General features: G+C 40.6%; 1 protein-coding gene across 1 annotated transcript; it reads right to left on the bottom strand.

The window, feature by feature from the left end:
• Positions 1 to 416: 416 nt before the first annotated feature.
• Positions 417 to 2158, bottom strand: LOC308689529 (uncharacterized protein). The gene is made up of 4 exons (XM_081363287.1): positions 1726 to 2158; positions 1499 to 1549; positions 1267 to 1401; positions 417 to 1063 (listed from the first exon to the last, which is right to left on the bottom strand). The coding sequence occupies exons 1-4, from the start codon at positions 2120 to 2122 to the stop codon at positions 783 to 785; spliced, it is 864 nt and encodes a 287-aa protein (XP_081219413.1). The 5' UTR covers positions 2123 to 2158; the 3' UTR covers positions 417 to 782.
• Positions 2159 to 15538: the final 13380 nt, after the last annotated feature.

Below are 15538 nucleotides of genomic sequence, written 5' to 3' on the forward strand. Positions count from 1 at the left end.
CACATACCTAGCCATGAACATGTCTCATATCACCCGGTTATTTAAGCCAGGCACACACACACACCTCCTCGTGAACTATAGTTTGACCCGGCTGCCATTCTGAGCGTTCTATTCCAGTGACTGTCATCTTGTGTATGAAACCTTATTTGTATTACTGACTATTGTTTCTTGTTCCCTGCCTGTGACCTTATCGTTTGCCTTCCCTGATCATTTTTCCAGTTATGTCCTCGATTATCGTGCTGTATAACTATTGTGCATCTAACATAATACATAATTCGGTAAATGATAAATAAAACTCTTAAAAATGTCTGGAAATTGCCACCACAAAATCAGTTATTTTGATCGATAAGCATGATATCATGATAATAGCAAGCATTGTTGGGGAAATATTCATGACAATATGAGGAAAAGAAAATGCCACAATGTCTCTTTATTCTCTTATTTATTTATGTATGTAGGGTGAAGAGATACAGATCAAGGATCAGCAACAAACTATACTTTAAAATATATTATTTAACATTATTAGATTTACTGCTTTAACAAAACACTTTCACAGGTGTCACAGGTGATATTCATGGGTCCTGTCTCAGTGCTGAAACTTTTAATACACACTTACATGTATAGACAGCTCAGACTTTTATACAGTAATCTATTGCAAATTTCAAACACACTTTAGTCCTCATTAATAATGCTTAATCATGTGACTGACTCTTCATGATTTCCATCTTAAATCATACACTGAAGGTTCAGAATTATTGGAATCACATTCTGCAAAGCTCCTGTTATCTTAAGGGAAACAGTAGGAAACCACTGAAAGTGTTGCGATTATTCTGGTCATCAAATATCCTCGTGTTAGGCCAAAGTCTCAGATAGACAACATCTCCAACCTCCAGGATCAACACAACTCCATTCGAGGAGTTTATATCATGCTGAGCCTGATATTCATGTGCTACAACCATACGCTCTTCATTCTTAAAAATGTCTGCAGTTGCAGTAGTTCCTCCATGACCAAATACAGAGACTCTAAACATGTACGCTCCTTTCAGTGGGGCTGTGAAAACACCTAAATCAAATAACAAGAGATACAGAATCAGCTGTTTCCTGTATGATTGCTTTATTACCAAGCACACTGTGTAATAGTTTTGAAAGATGGCAAATCATTTAATTCTCTTATACACATTACACAACTGCAGAGAGGTCTGAATGGAGCAGAATGGTTTTCATTACTATAAACTGAGTTTTATGAATCATTTCATTGATAATTACCTGTAATTGGGTTGTAGGCGTTCCCTATGTTTGTGAAGACGTTCTTGTAGGTTAGTGTGAAGTCAGTGGTAAAAGGACCAATATATTTTCCACTGTCAGATTTCATCAGTGCAGCTGAAAAAGCTATTTCTCTGTCTGATATTGAAAAACATAAGCAATATTGTGATATATTGCACTCTATTACACTGAGAATGTATACACTGAATTTAACATCATTCAAGCACACTTTCACCTCTATTTTCCTTTCTCAACTCCACTTGACCCAGAGTAAGATTTGATATTTCTGTGAAGGAATAAAGATTCTGTTAAATGACATTTACATTGCTTATTGTAATAGATAGATAACACAATTTACACAGTATACACTCAACTTTACACTAACATTTACACTATACAATGTATTCCATTGGTTTTACTTTGAGGATCATTGATAGAAGAGTGAATGTTTTGGTGAGGTACCATCATTTTTCTTGTTCATCTCTTCCCTCAGTCTTGTCTCTAAAGCTCTGATGTTCACTTTCTGCTCTGTAACGGTGGCGGTCAGTTCTCTGATGTTCACTTTCTGCTCTGTAACGGTGGCGGTCAGTTCTCTGATGTTTGCTTTCTGCTCTGTAACGGTGGCGGTCAGTTCTCTGATGATGGTTTTCTGCTCTGTAACGGTGGCGGTCAGTTCTCTCAGTGCTGCATGGATGTCAGTGAAGAACAGATGGCAGTTTTGTTGGCTGTCAGTTGAAGCTTCATCTCTCAAAGTGTCTGTTTGAGGTGGATTCTGTCTTCCGTCCTCAGATCTGAGCTGTTGACTGATCTCATTCTCATTGAGTCCTCCATCTACCTGATGCTGTACTAAATCCATCATTCTTCACTGATGTTTGTTTCCAGCTCTTGCTCTGTCATCCTCACAGCCTCTCATGTTCCTTTTATAGTGTCCTGATTTACTGCCTTTTGTAAATGATTTACATTTCTCCAGAAAAACAAGTAGTTAATGGTTATTCATAATCAAAGGGATGTTCCGGGTTCAGTAGATATTTATTCTGAAATAGTCAGAGGATGCAGTGCAAGCTATTTTATCCTTAAGCGGTCGCCCCATGCTTCCCGAAAGGTGTAATTTTTTTAATAGTTGCAAGATGCAACGTGCTTAATCAGTGATAGTCAGAAATCGGAAGGTCTCCTTAATGATGTGCTCCATGCTCCATTATTTAGTGCCTTCGGTTTGATCGATCCTGGAGTAGCTTTGTGGAAACACCAGACTACACAGTAATCTACTATGAATAATGATTTCAGAATAATGCAGAATAATTCAAATATAACATTTTATTTGTCAGGTAAAAATGTATCCTGCCCATTACACAAGTAAATGATTAAAAGCCAATTCAGAAATAATAAATACATGACATCAATTACTCAAAGATGACTCTAAGAGTAAGCAATACATTCCTTACAGAGACACTGTGTGAGTGAGTGAGTGAGTGAGTGAGTGAGTGTGTACCAAGTGTAAGACTTGGGAAAACACTGACACAGCACTGTGTGGGTTTTTTTCCTGGTTACAGGTTCCCAAAGACTGCTCTGCCACTTTCCATTATATACTCAGACCAGAACAAAAGGCTTGTATAAATATTTTTGAGTTGTTTTGGGTCAATTCATGTACCCCAGGGGGTAACACCTGGTTTCGGGGGAGAGGAGAGAATTATCAGACATCTTGAAGAGACATCACCCAAAGAGGAGAACAGAATTCTCCTAAGTTCTCAATCTTTCTCATAACACCAATGACTGCAATGAAATTAAGACCATTTTACCAATCGCTCTGAGACATTTAAAATGATACCAAACATGAAAAGGAAAAACAATAGATTTACAAGATACATCATATGTGATATATAGACTTTCTTAGTGAACTTTTAGTGACTTGAATCAGGGGGGATGAGGAAGTGGGGGGATGCATATATAAACAAGGAGATAAGTTTGGGCAAGACAATGTCCTGTGATCTTTCTTTGCGATCTTCTGTCCAGGATGCGTTTTATTGCTTTATTGTAGGGTGAGTCTTATCTCATCTTTTGTCTTAGCAGGAAAATCAATTCTTACACTCTTAACAAGATTTTTCTAGTCGCTGTGGCGTTTGTCATACAGTTGTGAAGAATCCAGCAGCTCTACTTACCTCGTTGCATCTTCTTCTTCGTATACTTACTTCTTCGTCGTCTTTTATCAGTGTGTGCTCGGCAAGACAAGCCAATGCACACTGGCATGTGATAATTGCATCAGCCGCTCTGCCTTGCAGCACAAGAATATAATGAGCAGGAGGTGCGTCACATATTTGCTTTTCGCTTTGGAGCCTAGTGGTTGTTCCTGCTCTACAATCATCAAAGAGTGTGAATAATCTGATAGAGGTTGCGCCTTCAATGAGAATGTGAGTGCTCACATCAGGCTTGCACTATCGTCCTGCTTGTGTAGCCGTGGCCATAACCCTGTACACTCGGCACCAGAGAGAGCAGTTTTCCTGAAAGAGCAAACAAGGTTTGACACTGCGTCTTTTTCAAGATGTCATTCAAACCGTGTGCTTCTGGATGCAGTCGTTTCCTATCCTCATTTGAAGGCCACGATCACTGTTTCATATGCCTGGGCTTAAGCGCGCTGAAACTGCGTTTTGGGCGGTTCATGTTCTCTTATGAGAGCATGACCACATCGGCACGTTGTTTATCTCACCTTTCTCGTAAAGGCTTGAGCCGCTCAGTGTGCCGTTGAGCTGCCGGCTGACCTCACGGGTTGTCACGGCAACCCAGCACGCTTCGTTCGGTGCTCTTAATGCACGGTCGAGGCTCAAGTGCCTCAAATGAGGTGGATATACCACACCTATACCCCCGATCTAGTTCCTCTTCTGGTGCAACCATAAGAGGGCTTCTTCACTGAATAGCCAGTGTGACCTGAGGATTACAGTGAGGGATTCCCTGCCCGGTAACCAATCCCTGTGGGCCCTTCCCTCTATCGCGTCACAAACTTGCTGAGACTGCACTCATGGGTGGTTCATGTCCTCTCATGAGAGCATTACCACGTCGACACATTGTTCGTATTGCCTTTCTTAATGGCTTGAGCACTCAGCATGCCACGTGCCGTCCTACGGCCATGTTCACTGTCTCACATGCCTGGCAGGTTCTGGATGGAATTGCTGGTCCTCCTCATGAGGGACCTAGCATTTCATTCAGGGCTCCAGGGGAGGATCAGATGTCGATCGCTGCATTGGAGAGAGGGCTGTTACGCTCTGGAAATGAAGATGATGCCGAGCTTTCCACTATAATGGTGTGTGTGTGCTCATACTGAATCGGATTCAGACTTCACAACGATGCTTTCCTTGGGCCGACGCGTAATTGCCTTGCCCCGTCCCCCTTGTCTTCGCAGGTGTGTGAAAAACTGTGGCAGTATGTAAGCATATTAGCGCCTATATGGCAAGCCAAACATGCCTAAATCTATAGAAAAAGTTTTCCTCTCTCACTACCCTAAATGGTGGGGCGGCTGTGCTACTGCAGACCGCCTCTTCCCTGCATGTGATGGCAACCCTGCAAGTCGGGGGAAGGCAAAAACACTCAAAATGCACGAAGGTAGTTCTAAGTCAGGGTTCAGCTGTACATAGCTAACCATGATTAACCCTCTGGGGTCGGCAAACGCGCTGGTGCGTTTTGCTGGATTTTCTTCACATTGTAGCACAATAAACTTAAATTACTCCGTCATTTATGGTCATACAGAAAAAAGAAATATGAAAAAAGAATCTGTAAAATGTCTACTTTTGTATGTGTCCACTTACAATCAAATCAAAACATTGTGCTTTTGTAAAATAAAGAAAATAAACAGGGTGTGGTTTCTGCCTCTCCGTCGCGCTGAACTTTTTTTTCTTGAGCACGTCTATAAACTGAAACAAAACTCAGCGAATACTTGTCACACATTTATGAGCCATATATCTTTATAATCATTTATGTGTGTACTTTTAAATGATCGGATTCAAACTGAAAAAAAATATTCTCTGCTTAAGTCATTTGTATAAAACCAACAAGATGTCCAGTTTCTCAAGCGCTTGCTCATTATTTTTAATTTGACCATGCCCACGCGCTCAAAAGAGATTGACATGCAAATCGTCCACGCCTCACACGAATGCGCTCATTACCTCAAAAACAAAGCACCAAACTTCATCAGTCTCTGCTTTTCGTCGAGTTTGGAAGACACGCGAGCTTACATTGGATTTACCTCAGAAGAAGAAGGACGTGATTTGAAGACAAGAAAGATAAATTATTAATTATTAGTTAATGTTATTGTTGCATAAACTTCACATTGCAGTTGAACCGTTACTGTGTTTGTGGATATCTGCTCAAACGTAGATATGTATAATATGGTAACCATAATGTATCATATTTTGGAGCGCGCTCTGCGTTTGAATGTTTCATATTTTGGAGCGCGCTCTGCGTTTGAAAAGAAAAACGCACCAAACAATAGGCTTAATTTTTTTATATTGTAATCCATATATTTTTCTCTAGCGTAGTTGTTACTGAAATCTTTTGGAAGATTTAATTTATTGGGTTTTTTTGTTGTTTGTTTTTTTACAGGGCCCAGATGCAACTGAGTCCTGCTGACTTCAACATTCACATGAGTCTCTGTACATGAACATGGTAAAGTGAAAATCAAACACCTTGGAAATGACAGGTATGTACAATGTTTTTAGGAATGGCACAAAGGTCTCTGTCTTTGGATCATTGTTTTCAATAATGTGCTTTTTTGTCATTTGTTGTGTATCTTTGGATTATGTTGTGTTGTAAATAAATCCAAACAATCAAAAAGCCATTCTTTTTTAAATCTCCTCATTCTTTGTTCAAGGTTGCTCAGAATGACAGGACCTGATAGCTCCTAATAGGGACATTAGGGGAGGGTCTTTGTCTTTCTCAGGTGTGAAAACCATACATATTAATGATGTTTTTACGCCTCCCGCATAAAGCTTTCTTGCACAAAACACGTCTTACAAATTTTAAATCAATATATTGTCTTATCTGAATGAGCAGTCAGGGTGATTTTCACATAGTTTTGGAGCAAATATTCTTGTCTTGTGAATAAAAAGTCTTGTGAAGAAATAATCAATATGGGTTTCATGGCCTTATTTCAGTGACAATTTTTTGTTGTATTTTCACAAACCACTCATAAATGTCATTTTCTAAAAACTACAAACTTTTACATACATGCTGCTGACATATTATTGTAGCAGAGTTTGTGCTAAATACAGTGTAATCAGACTTTAGCCATGAAAATGTCACAAGTAACAGAAATAAGCACAAATGTCAGAGCATGTCAGAATACCTCCAGGGCCAGAAAACACCTCAGACCCCAGAGGGTTAAAGTCACAGGGCTGGCCCTCGGCCAGATAATGTCCACTCTGGCAGTCCAGAAGCGCCCCCATGCCAAAGTTCACTTTCTCAATGCTCCAATCTCACGTGGTGGCCTTTATCAGCGACATTGTTTGAGACTGCCCAGTGGTTCTCTGCTGTTCAGAAGCAGGCTGAGGTAACCAGGAACTATCCCTGATGTCGGGGGCTGCCCCTCAATCTGTTCGTCACCAAGGATGTCAGTGCCCTGCGAAAAAAAAAAAAAAACTCCAGAGCCAGCTCTAATGTGATGTTGAGACTTCGCAGGAAGACAGCCCCACCCGTCTCAGCAGCCCCATTTGTTGATTCAAATTCTGTTCCGGCACCGGCGTCTCAGCCAGCGGTACCCAAATTCTCAGTTAGAGCAGCTTCTCTATCTCTCCCAAGAGGGCCAGACTGGTGTTGTGCAACCCTGTAAAGCCCTCAGCCCCTTCTTGTATCGCCAGCCGGCAGCCTGGTGCGGTTCAAAGACCCGAGTACGCCCTCTCACGCACCCCCTGCCGACCCATGGAAACAGGTGAGTGTTGCACCGCACACTCAGACCTGACTTCAGGCCATTATGCCTTCCGAGTCGGGTCCCTGTCTTCTACCTCACTGCACCACCTAGCGCTTCCCAGCCCATCCAGCTGGCTCTTCCGTACCATAAGACCTGGCTATACGATTCAGTTTGTCTGGTGCCCTCCCAAGTTCAAGGGTGTTCACTGCACTTTGGTGTTGAGCGAACGGGCCCCTGTCATGTGTGCGGAGATCGCAGTCCTACTGGCGAAGGGTGTGATAGAGCCGGTCCATCTAGCCGATATGAAGACCGGCTTCTACAGTCTGTATTTCATTGTATCCAAGAAAGGCGGTGGATTAGGGCCAATCTTGGCCCGGCGAGTCTTGAATCGGGCCCTATACAAGCTTCCATTCAAGTTGCTAACGCAAAAACACATTTTTGAATGCATCCGTCCCCGAGATTGGTTTGCAGTGATCGACCTGACGGATGCGTACCTTCATGTCTCCATCCTTCCGCAACACATTCACAAGCCATTCCTGCGCTTGCGTGTGAGACTCAAGCGTATTAGTACAAAGTCCTACCCTTCCCAGTCACTAAGGATGAGGAGCAGGTCTTGCTAGTTGCCCCTTATTGGCCCAACCGGACCTGGTTCCCCGAACTGATACTCCTATCAACAGCACCTCCCTGGCCAATTCCTCTGAGAGAGGACCTCCTTTCTCAGAGACGGGGCACCGTATAGCACCTGCGTCCAGACCTCAGGAAACTCCATGTCTGGTCCCTGGACGGGATGTGGAGGTTCTAGATTATATACCACAAGCAGTCATAGACACCATCACTTCTGCAAGAGCACCCTCTATGAGGCATGCTTACGCTCTGAAGTGGAATTTGTTCGTTGAGTGGTGTTCTTCTGACTGAGAAGACCCTTGAAGATGTTTGATTCACCCTCAAAGTGTATGTTGCGTCTATTGCCGCACATCATGATGAAGTTGATGGAAAATCCTTGAGTAAGCACGACCTGATCGTCAGGTTTCTGAGGGGTGCGAGGAGACTGAATCCGCCTCTCGTTTTCCTTTTTCTTTAGTGTGTTATGTAGCTGTTTGTGCATGTATAAGATCTGCAGAGTTACAAAGCTCAAAGTCTGAAACCCAAAAATATATTTTTTTTATAAAAGTTAAGGCTCAGCCACGCCTTCCTAAAAACGCTTCATTCAAACATGTCACCACAAATCTATGTCAGTGTGTGGGGGCAAAGAAAGAAGGCGTAACTTTTATTTTCGCTATATTATTGTTGCTGCCATGTTGTGGAGACGCTGTTTTTTCGTTGCGAAAGCCAAACTACTTTGTTAGGCCTTCCAAAAGAGGACACAATTAGAAAACAGTGGTTAAGCTTTATTTACAACATTGTTCCAGAATAGTACAACCACAGGGTTCCTGTGATTTTTAAAGTTTAAAGCCATAAAAAGTCTTATTTTTACTTATGATAGGTCTTAAATTTTGGATGACACTTAAACATCTGAATGCTTTACCTAAATAAAATGATCTAATTAGCATACATATTATTTTTTATTATTCTATCTTCGTGAATTTGCTTGTTCACATGACAATTTGCGTCATTTACGGCAGCATAATGCGTCTGTCTCCTGCACGCAAAACAGGAGGAAAGAAGGAGAAGAAAATGGCTAATGTCAGTTCAATTGTAAGTTCATTCTTATGTATGTGGGGGTCTGCGATGCCGATATGTATGATATATGAAGATATTGTAATCATTGTTTTAACGATGTGCGAGTCACTGCGAGCTGACTTAGCATTTGTCACGCGTGCTTTACTTTCACTATGTGATGTGTGCAGTTATATGTCCCCAAATTAGTTTTTGTCTTATGTATTATATTACAATATCACATGAGCAAGAGTGCCATTTTCCCAGTTCAGTTACATTTTAGACACATTGGGTCTCATTCATGAAATATTAGTAAATATACGAGTAAATATGTGAGTGATTTGCACGTAAAGACACCTTCCCGAAAACTGTTCTCCTGATTCACAAATACTTTGTAAACGTCAGATTTGATAGTGAAATGTGTGTGTGTGTTAATGAATTCCAATCAGTTGTAAATGGGACGCGTGTGCACGCTCATTCTCAATTACCATAAATCCCGCCCATTAAATCCGACTGACAACTATGGGCATCATATTATGACACCAAACGAAGGATTTCAACATGTCTTCTCAAAAGCGAATGAAAAAGAGAAATTTGGCAGAAATTGAAGATTTATTATCAGAAGTTCATTCAAACGCCACATTTTATTTTCAAGCGTACATAGTGGCGTATCAGATCCTAAAAAAAAGGAAGCTTGGCAGCATATTACAGATCAAATCAAATCAAATCAAGTATATTTGTATAGCGCTTTTCACAATACAGATTGTATCAAAGCAGCTTCACAGTATTAAAATAAAATAATACAACAAAGTTTGTTTCTAGTGGAATTTATTGATTGATAGAATAAAATTAAATATCCCCAAAATATCCCCAACTGAGCAAGCCAAAGGCAACAGTGGCAAGGAACCGAAAAAAACTTCATCAAGTGACCTAATGGTGTCCTAAAACTCCATCAGGTGACCTAATGGAGAAAAAAAAAAAACCTTCGGAGAACCCAGGCTCAGTCGGGGGCCAGTTCTCCTCTGGCATTTATGAACTAGAGGCCGGATTGTAGTTTGAACTGTGAGATTAACAATATTATATGAATGCCTGGCCGAAAAGATGCGTCTTTAATCTAGTTTTAAACTGGGAGAGCGAGTCCGAGCAACGAACAGTATCAGGAAGACTATTCCAGAGTTTCGGAGCCAAATGTGAAAATGCTCTCCCTCCTTTGGTTGATCTGGATATCCTAGGAATGACCAAAAGCCTCGAATTTATTGATCTTAAAGAGCGTGATGGATTATAGGGTGATAGAAGATCCGTTAAATAGACTGGAGCTAAGCCGTTTAGGGCTTTATAAGTCAGTAGCAATACCTTATAATTAATACGGAACTTTATAGGTAGCCAATGTAGTGATGATAAAATCAGTGTTATATGATCATATTTTCTTGATCTAGTAAGAACTCTAGCAGCTGCATTTTGGACTAACTGTAGCTTGTTTATTGAGGATGCAGGACAACCGGCTAATAAAGCATTACAGTAATCTAGTCTCGAGGTCATGAATGCATGAACTAACTTTTCTGCATCAGAAACTGATAGCATATTACGTAGCTTAGCAATGTTTCTAAGATGGAAAAAGGCAGTTTTTGTAACATACGAAATATGATTTTCAAAAGACAGGTTACAATCGAGTATAACACCCAGGTCTTTTACTGTAGAGGATAAAGTAACAGGACATCCTACGATGTCAAAGTTGTATTGTGAGAGGTTCTGTGGGCGGTTTTTTGAACCGATAAGTATTACCTCTGTCTTGTCTGGATTTAATAAAAGGAAATTACGCGTCATCCAATCTTTTATATCTTTAACACACTCTGTCAATTTGGATAATTTAGCGTTTTCATCCGGCCGTGATGAAATATATATTTGAGTGTCATCAGCATAACAATGGAAACTAATTCCATGTTTCCTTATAATATTTCCAAGTGGCATCATATATATTGAGAATAATAGAGGGCCCAACACAGATCCCTGCGGCACTCCATAGTTTACTGGAATTATGATCGATTTTTCTCCATTTAAATAGACAAAATGGTAGCGGTCAGATAAGTATGATCTAAACCAGCTTAATGCTTGTCCTTGAACACCAGTATAATTTTGTAGTCGATCTAAGAGTATTGTATGATCTATAGTATCGAACGCAGCACTTAGATCGAGTAAAACTAGTATTGAGATACAGCCTTGGTCAGAAGCTAAAAGTAAATCATTTGTGATTTTAACGAGCGCAGTTTCAGTGCTATGATGCGGCCTGAATCCAGACTGAAACTTTTCATAGATGTCATTTTCTTGCAAGAAAGAGCCCAGTTGAGCGGACACAACTTTTTCTAGTATTTTAGACATAAAAGGTAGATTTGAAATGGGTCTATAATTTGCTAGATTATTATGATCTAATTGTGGTTTCTTAATGAGAGGTTTTATAACTGCCAGTTTAAATGTTCTTGGAACATGGCCTAAAGATAAAGATGAGTTAATAATATTGAGGAGAGGCTCTTCCACTACAGGTAACACTTCCTTCAGTAGTTTAGTTGGTATAGGATCTAATAAACATGTTGTTGTTTTAGATGAAGTGACAAGTTTATTTAACTCTTTTTGTTCTATAGTTTTAAAGCACTGTAATTGTTCTTGCGGGGGGATAATTGAGGCTGAATTATAAGGTGCGATTGAGGATTGAACGTTTACAATTGTGGTTCTGATGTTTTCTATTTTCTCAGTGAAGAAGTTCATGAAATCATTACTACTAAACTGTAACGGGATATTTTGTTCGGGTGACGTCTGTTTATTTGTTAGTCTAGCCACGGTGTTAAATAAAAACCTAGGATTGTTTTGGTTGTTTTCTATTAGTTTGCGGAGGTGCTCAGCCCTGGCCGCTTTTAGGGCCTTTTTATAACGTGACATACTGTCTTTCCACGCGATTCTAAAGACCTCTAAATTAGTTTGTTTCCATTTACGCTCTAAATTACGTGTTTCTCTCTTTAGAACATGCAAAGTATTATTGTACCATGGTGCTTTAATTTTCTCTCTGACCTTTTTTAATTTAACGGGTGCAACAACATCCAATGTTCTAGAGAGAATTGTGCTCATAGTGCTAGTTAGTTCTTCTAGTTCATCTGTTTGTTTGGGTTCAGGCAGCAGCTGAGACCGATCAGACAAGCAACTCGAGAAATTATCTATGGTGGATGGAAGGATTGTTCTGCCTGGTCGAAAACGCAGCGCCGCATGACATATTACAGCAGTACGTAATATGCAAGTTACCAAGTAATGGTCAGTGACATCATCACTTTGTGGAATGATATCTATATCGGTTGGATCGGTTTCCATATGATATAATTAAATCGAGTGTGTGATTAAGACGATGAGTTGGTCCGGTGACGTTTTGCTTGACCCCAAAGGAATTTAATAAATCTATAAACGCAGCCCCTAACGCATCATTTGAATTATCTACGTGTATGTTAAAATCTCCAACAATTAATGCTTTATCTACATTGACCAATAGATCTGAGAGAAAATCTGCAAACTCTTAGGAAATCAGCGTAAGGCCCAGGCGGTCTATATACGGTAGCCAAGGCTAGAGATAATATGGATTTTTTTCTAACATCTAAGAGCGTAACATTTAGTACAAGTATTTCAAACGAAATAAACTTATAACCCGTTTTCTGAGTAACATTGAGAATATCTCTATAGATTGTTGCAACACCGCCGCCACGACCAATCAGACGGGGTTCGTGCTTATAGGAGTATCCAGATGGAGTAGACTCATTTAGACCGAAATAATCATTTGGTTTAAGCCAAGTTTCAGTAAGGCAAAGTACATCGAAGCTATTATCTGTGACTATTTTATTTACAATAACTGCCTTAGGTGTGAGTGATCTAATGTTTAGAAGACCTAGCTTTAAAAAATAGTTTTTGTTTACTAATAGCAACATTTTCTGTTTTAATAACAATTAGATTTTTCCTAGGTCATGCAGTAGATTTATTATTTGATCTCACTAAACGAGGAATAGACACAGTTTCTATGCAATGTTCTACACTAGTATTTATATCATTTAAATTGGTGCAGGAGAGACTATGATTTGGACTTTTGGTTACTAGTCATTTAATGGTATTTAACATTTTGGAGATGTTATCCGACAGAAGATCAACTCCGAATCTGCTTGGGTGTAAGCCATCGGCACGGAAAAGCCTAGGACGCTCCCAAAACAGATTCCAATTATTTACAAAGAGCAGTTTCTGCTCATTGCACCATGACATTAACCATTCATTTAGCGCGAATAGTCTACTAAACTTTTCATGTCCTAGTCGGTACGTGGGAAGTGGCCCTGACACTATGATCGTTGTTTCAGGCGATGTGCTGCGTACCGTATCGATCAGATTCCTGAAGTCTTTCTTCAGAACCTCTGTCTGGCGCAGCCTGATGTCGTTCACTCCCGCGTGCAAGACCACAGTTCCGACGCGCTCGTCATCATTCAGAATCTCGGGTACGCGAGCAGCAATTTCAGAAACACGAGCACCAGGAAAGCAGTGACTATGCACCTTACTTTTACCTAACGTAGCGTGTATGTGCCGAACGATGGAATCGCCGATGATCACAGCATCGCGTTCGGTTTCGCGAAGAGGGGAGAAGCGGTTTTGTGTGGATAACTCGAAAACCGGGAGGGGCGGAGAGAGTCTTGGTCTAGACCTGACTCGCGTCTTCCGCTGCGGAAATATCCAGGCTTCGTGGTGGCGTGTTGGAGCCGGAGTGAACGAGACCATGGCTGATCGCGACCTCGGCGCTCGGGCCCGATGCTGAGTAACGCACGGAGTAGACGAGGTCGGAGTCAGCGGGTTAGTAACGTTAATCACTGATTTGTGTGCATCGGCGCGTGATGTTTCAAGAGCTAACCGCCGGTCTATCAGCTCGGCCTGTCTCACTAAAAGGTCGTGGATCTGTTTCTCAACAGCTTCCAGCTCAGACTGCAACGCGTGCAGCTCAAATGTATCTTCACCTGCACCAAGAGGTAGACTACTTAAATCTGATATATTCGCCATGTTTGTTGAGTGTGGAGAAGACGCGTTCAGCCGTGATCCACGGACAGATGCAGTTATTGGAGTTTCATCTGTTAAACGAACAGTCCCAGAAGTGAAAAGAAAATGGTTCGACATGAAGCTTGACTGCAACAATTGTGACTTGCGGACTTGTGTTCCGTTTGCAGATGCTATTACTGGCTCTCATAATAAAAGTAAAAAGAAAAAACGTATGTTATTACTATATATAATATTTTTTTCAAAATGCTGTGTAAATATTAGGGCTGTCAGTTAACGCGTTATTAACGGCGTTAATGCAAACCCATTTTAACGCGATTAATTTTTTTATCGCGAGATTAACGGTCTTTTTGGCCTAGCAAACTTTGTAGTTTTTTTCACATGCTTTTGCAACAGGACGCGGCATGCGCGGCGCTGCTCTATGAAACCCATTCATTTCAATGGCTTGTGCCGCGCGAGGACGTTTTGTTGCTTCGTCGACCAAAGCGCAAGCGGATCTAGCTAGACCGGAAACAAAACAGCAGGCACGCACACACACTTGTTTGGGCTTGCGAGTCGGCCAAATAGTAGGTTAACGTTACGTTTTGAGTGGATGACGAGCGCGAGATGCCGAAATGGATGCCAATAAGATTCTGAATGGAAAGTTTACTTTTAAAAAGTTGCCAAATGGTTCCATTGACTAGACCAAAGTGATCTGTGTGTTTTGTTGTTGTGAACTGAGCTATCATCATGGCAGTACGTCCAGTCTGAAACACCACTTGATGATGGCCACACACACACACACACACACACAGCTGATGCGAATTCTCCAAACCCTCGTCAATATCAGGACCTCGTCAGGATTTCTTTCACCCTTTTATTGATGGACAGTGTTACATTGTGTGAGAGATTATTTGCTCCAAGTGAGAATGTTAGTGTGAAATTGAACACAGTATTGCCAATGTTGTTTTCAATAATAAAAAAATCTGCACAAAGCAAGCCAATCCGCTTTTTTCATGTTGATAAGAGCAGTAAAATGAGAAAAAAATAATGGGACAAAAATAAATCAAGAGACATTTAGAATAGATAAAAATGTGCGATTAATCGCGAGTTAACTATGACATTAATGCGATTAATCGCGATTAAATATTTTAATCGTTTGACAGCACTAGTAAATATGTACCCGATTAAGGTGAATTAAAATGCAGCCTTATTAATGAGCAAAACGTTCGGATGTTAAACGCACTATTTACGCGCGGCTGGGAGCAGGTGTAGATTTATTTCGTACCAACTAACATTTGGAAAATACGAACATTTTAATGAATCCGAAAATTTACGCCAGAACCACTTTACACACGATTTACAAAAAAAATTGTTCTGCTCGTGTTTCATGAATGAGACCCAATATTCTTTGTTTTTCCTTTATTTTGCAGACGAAAATTTAAAAATGAAACCGTAGCAGAACTGTACAACAGAAAGCAATGATTTTTTCCGTGTTTTGCACTAGTTAGTTTAACTAATGATTCAATGGCCCATCACTTGCTTCTTTCCTGAATGAATTAACCATTTGAACAAATCAGTTGAATGAATGACTCCCTCCACTCACTTTATTAAGATGGTGACTTGCTGCCACCTACTGGTGGTGTTAGTTTCATATTTAAAATACCGTTTAACTAAAAAGTTCAAATTAGA

This window comes from Scardinius erythrophthalmus (genome assembly GCF_964197995.2).
Source record: "Scardinius erythrophthalmus genome assembly, chromosome: 4".
In the NCBI taxonomy this organism is placed as follows: domain Eukaryota; kingdom Metazoa; phylum Chordata; class Actinopteri; order Cypriniformes; family Leuciscidae; genus Scardinius; species Scardinius erythrophthalmus.

Coding starts and splice junctions, on each gene's coding strand:
- LOC308689529 (XM_081363287.1), bottom strand. CDS start 2,122: ATGATGGATTTAGTACAGCATCAGGTAGATGGAGGACTCAATGAGAAT. Junction 1,550..1,725: donor GATGAACAAGAAAAATGATG/GTACCTCACCAA, acceptor ATTCCTTCACAG/AAATATCAAATCTTACTCTG. Junction 1,402..1,498: donor GTTGAGAAAGGAAAATAGAG/GTGAAAGTGTGC, acceptor TTTCAATATCAG/ACAGAGAAATAGCTTTTTCA.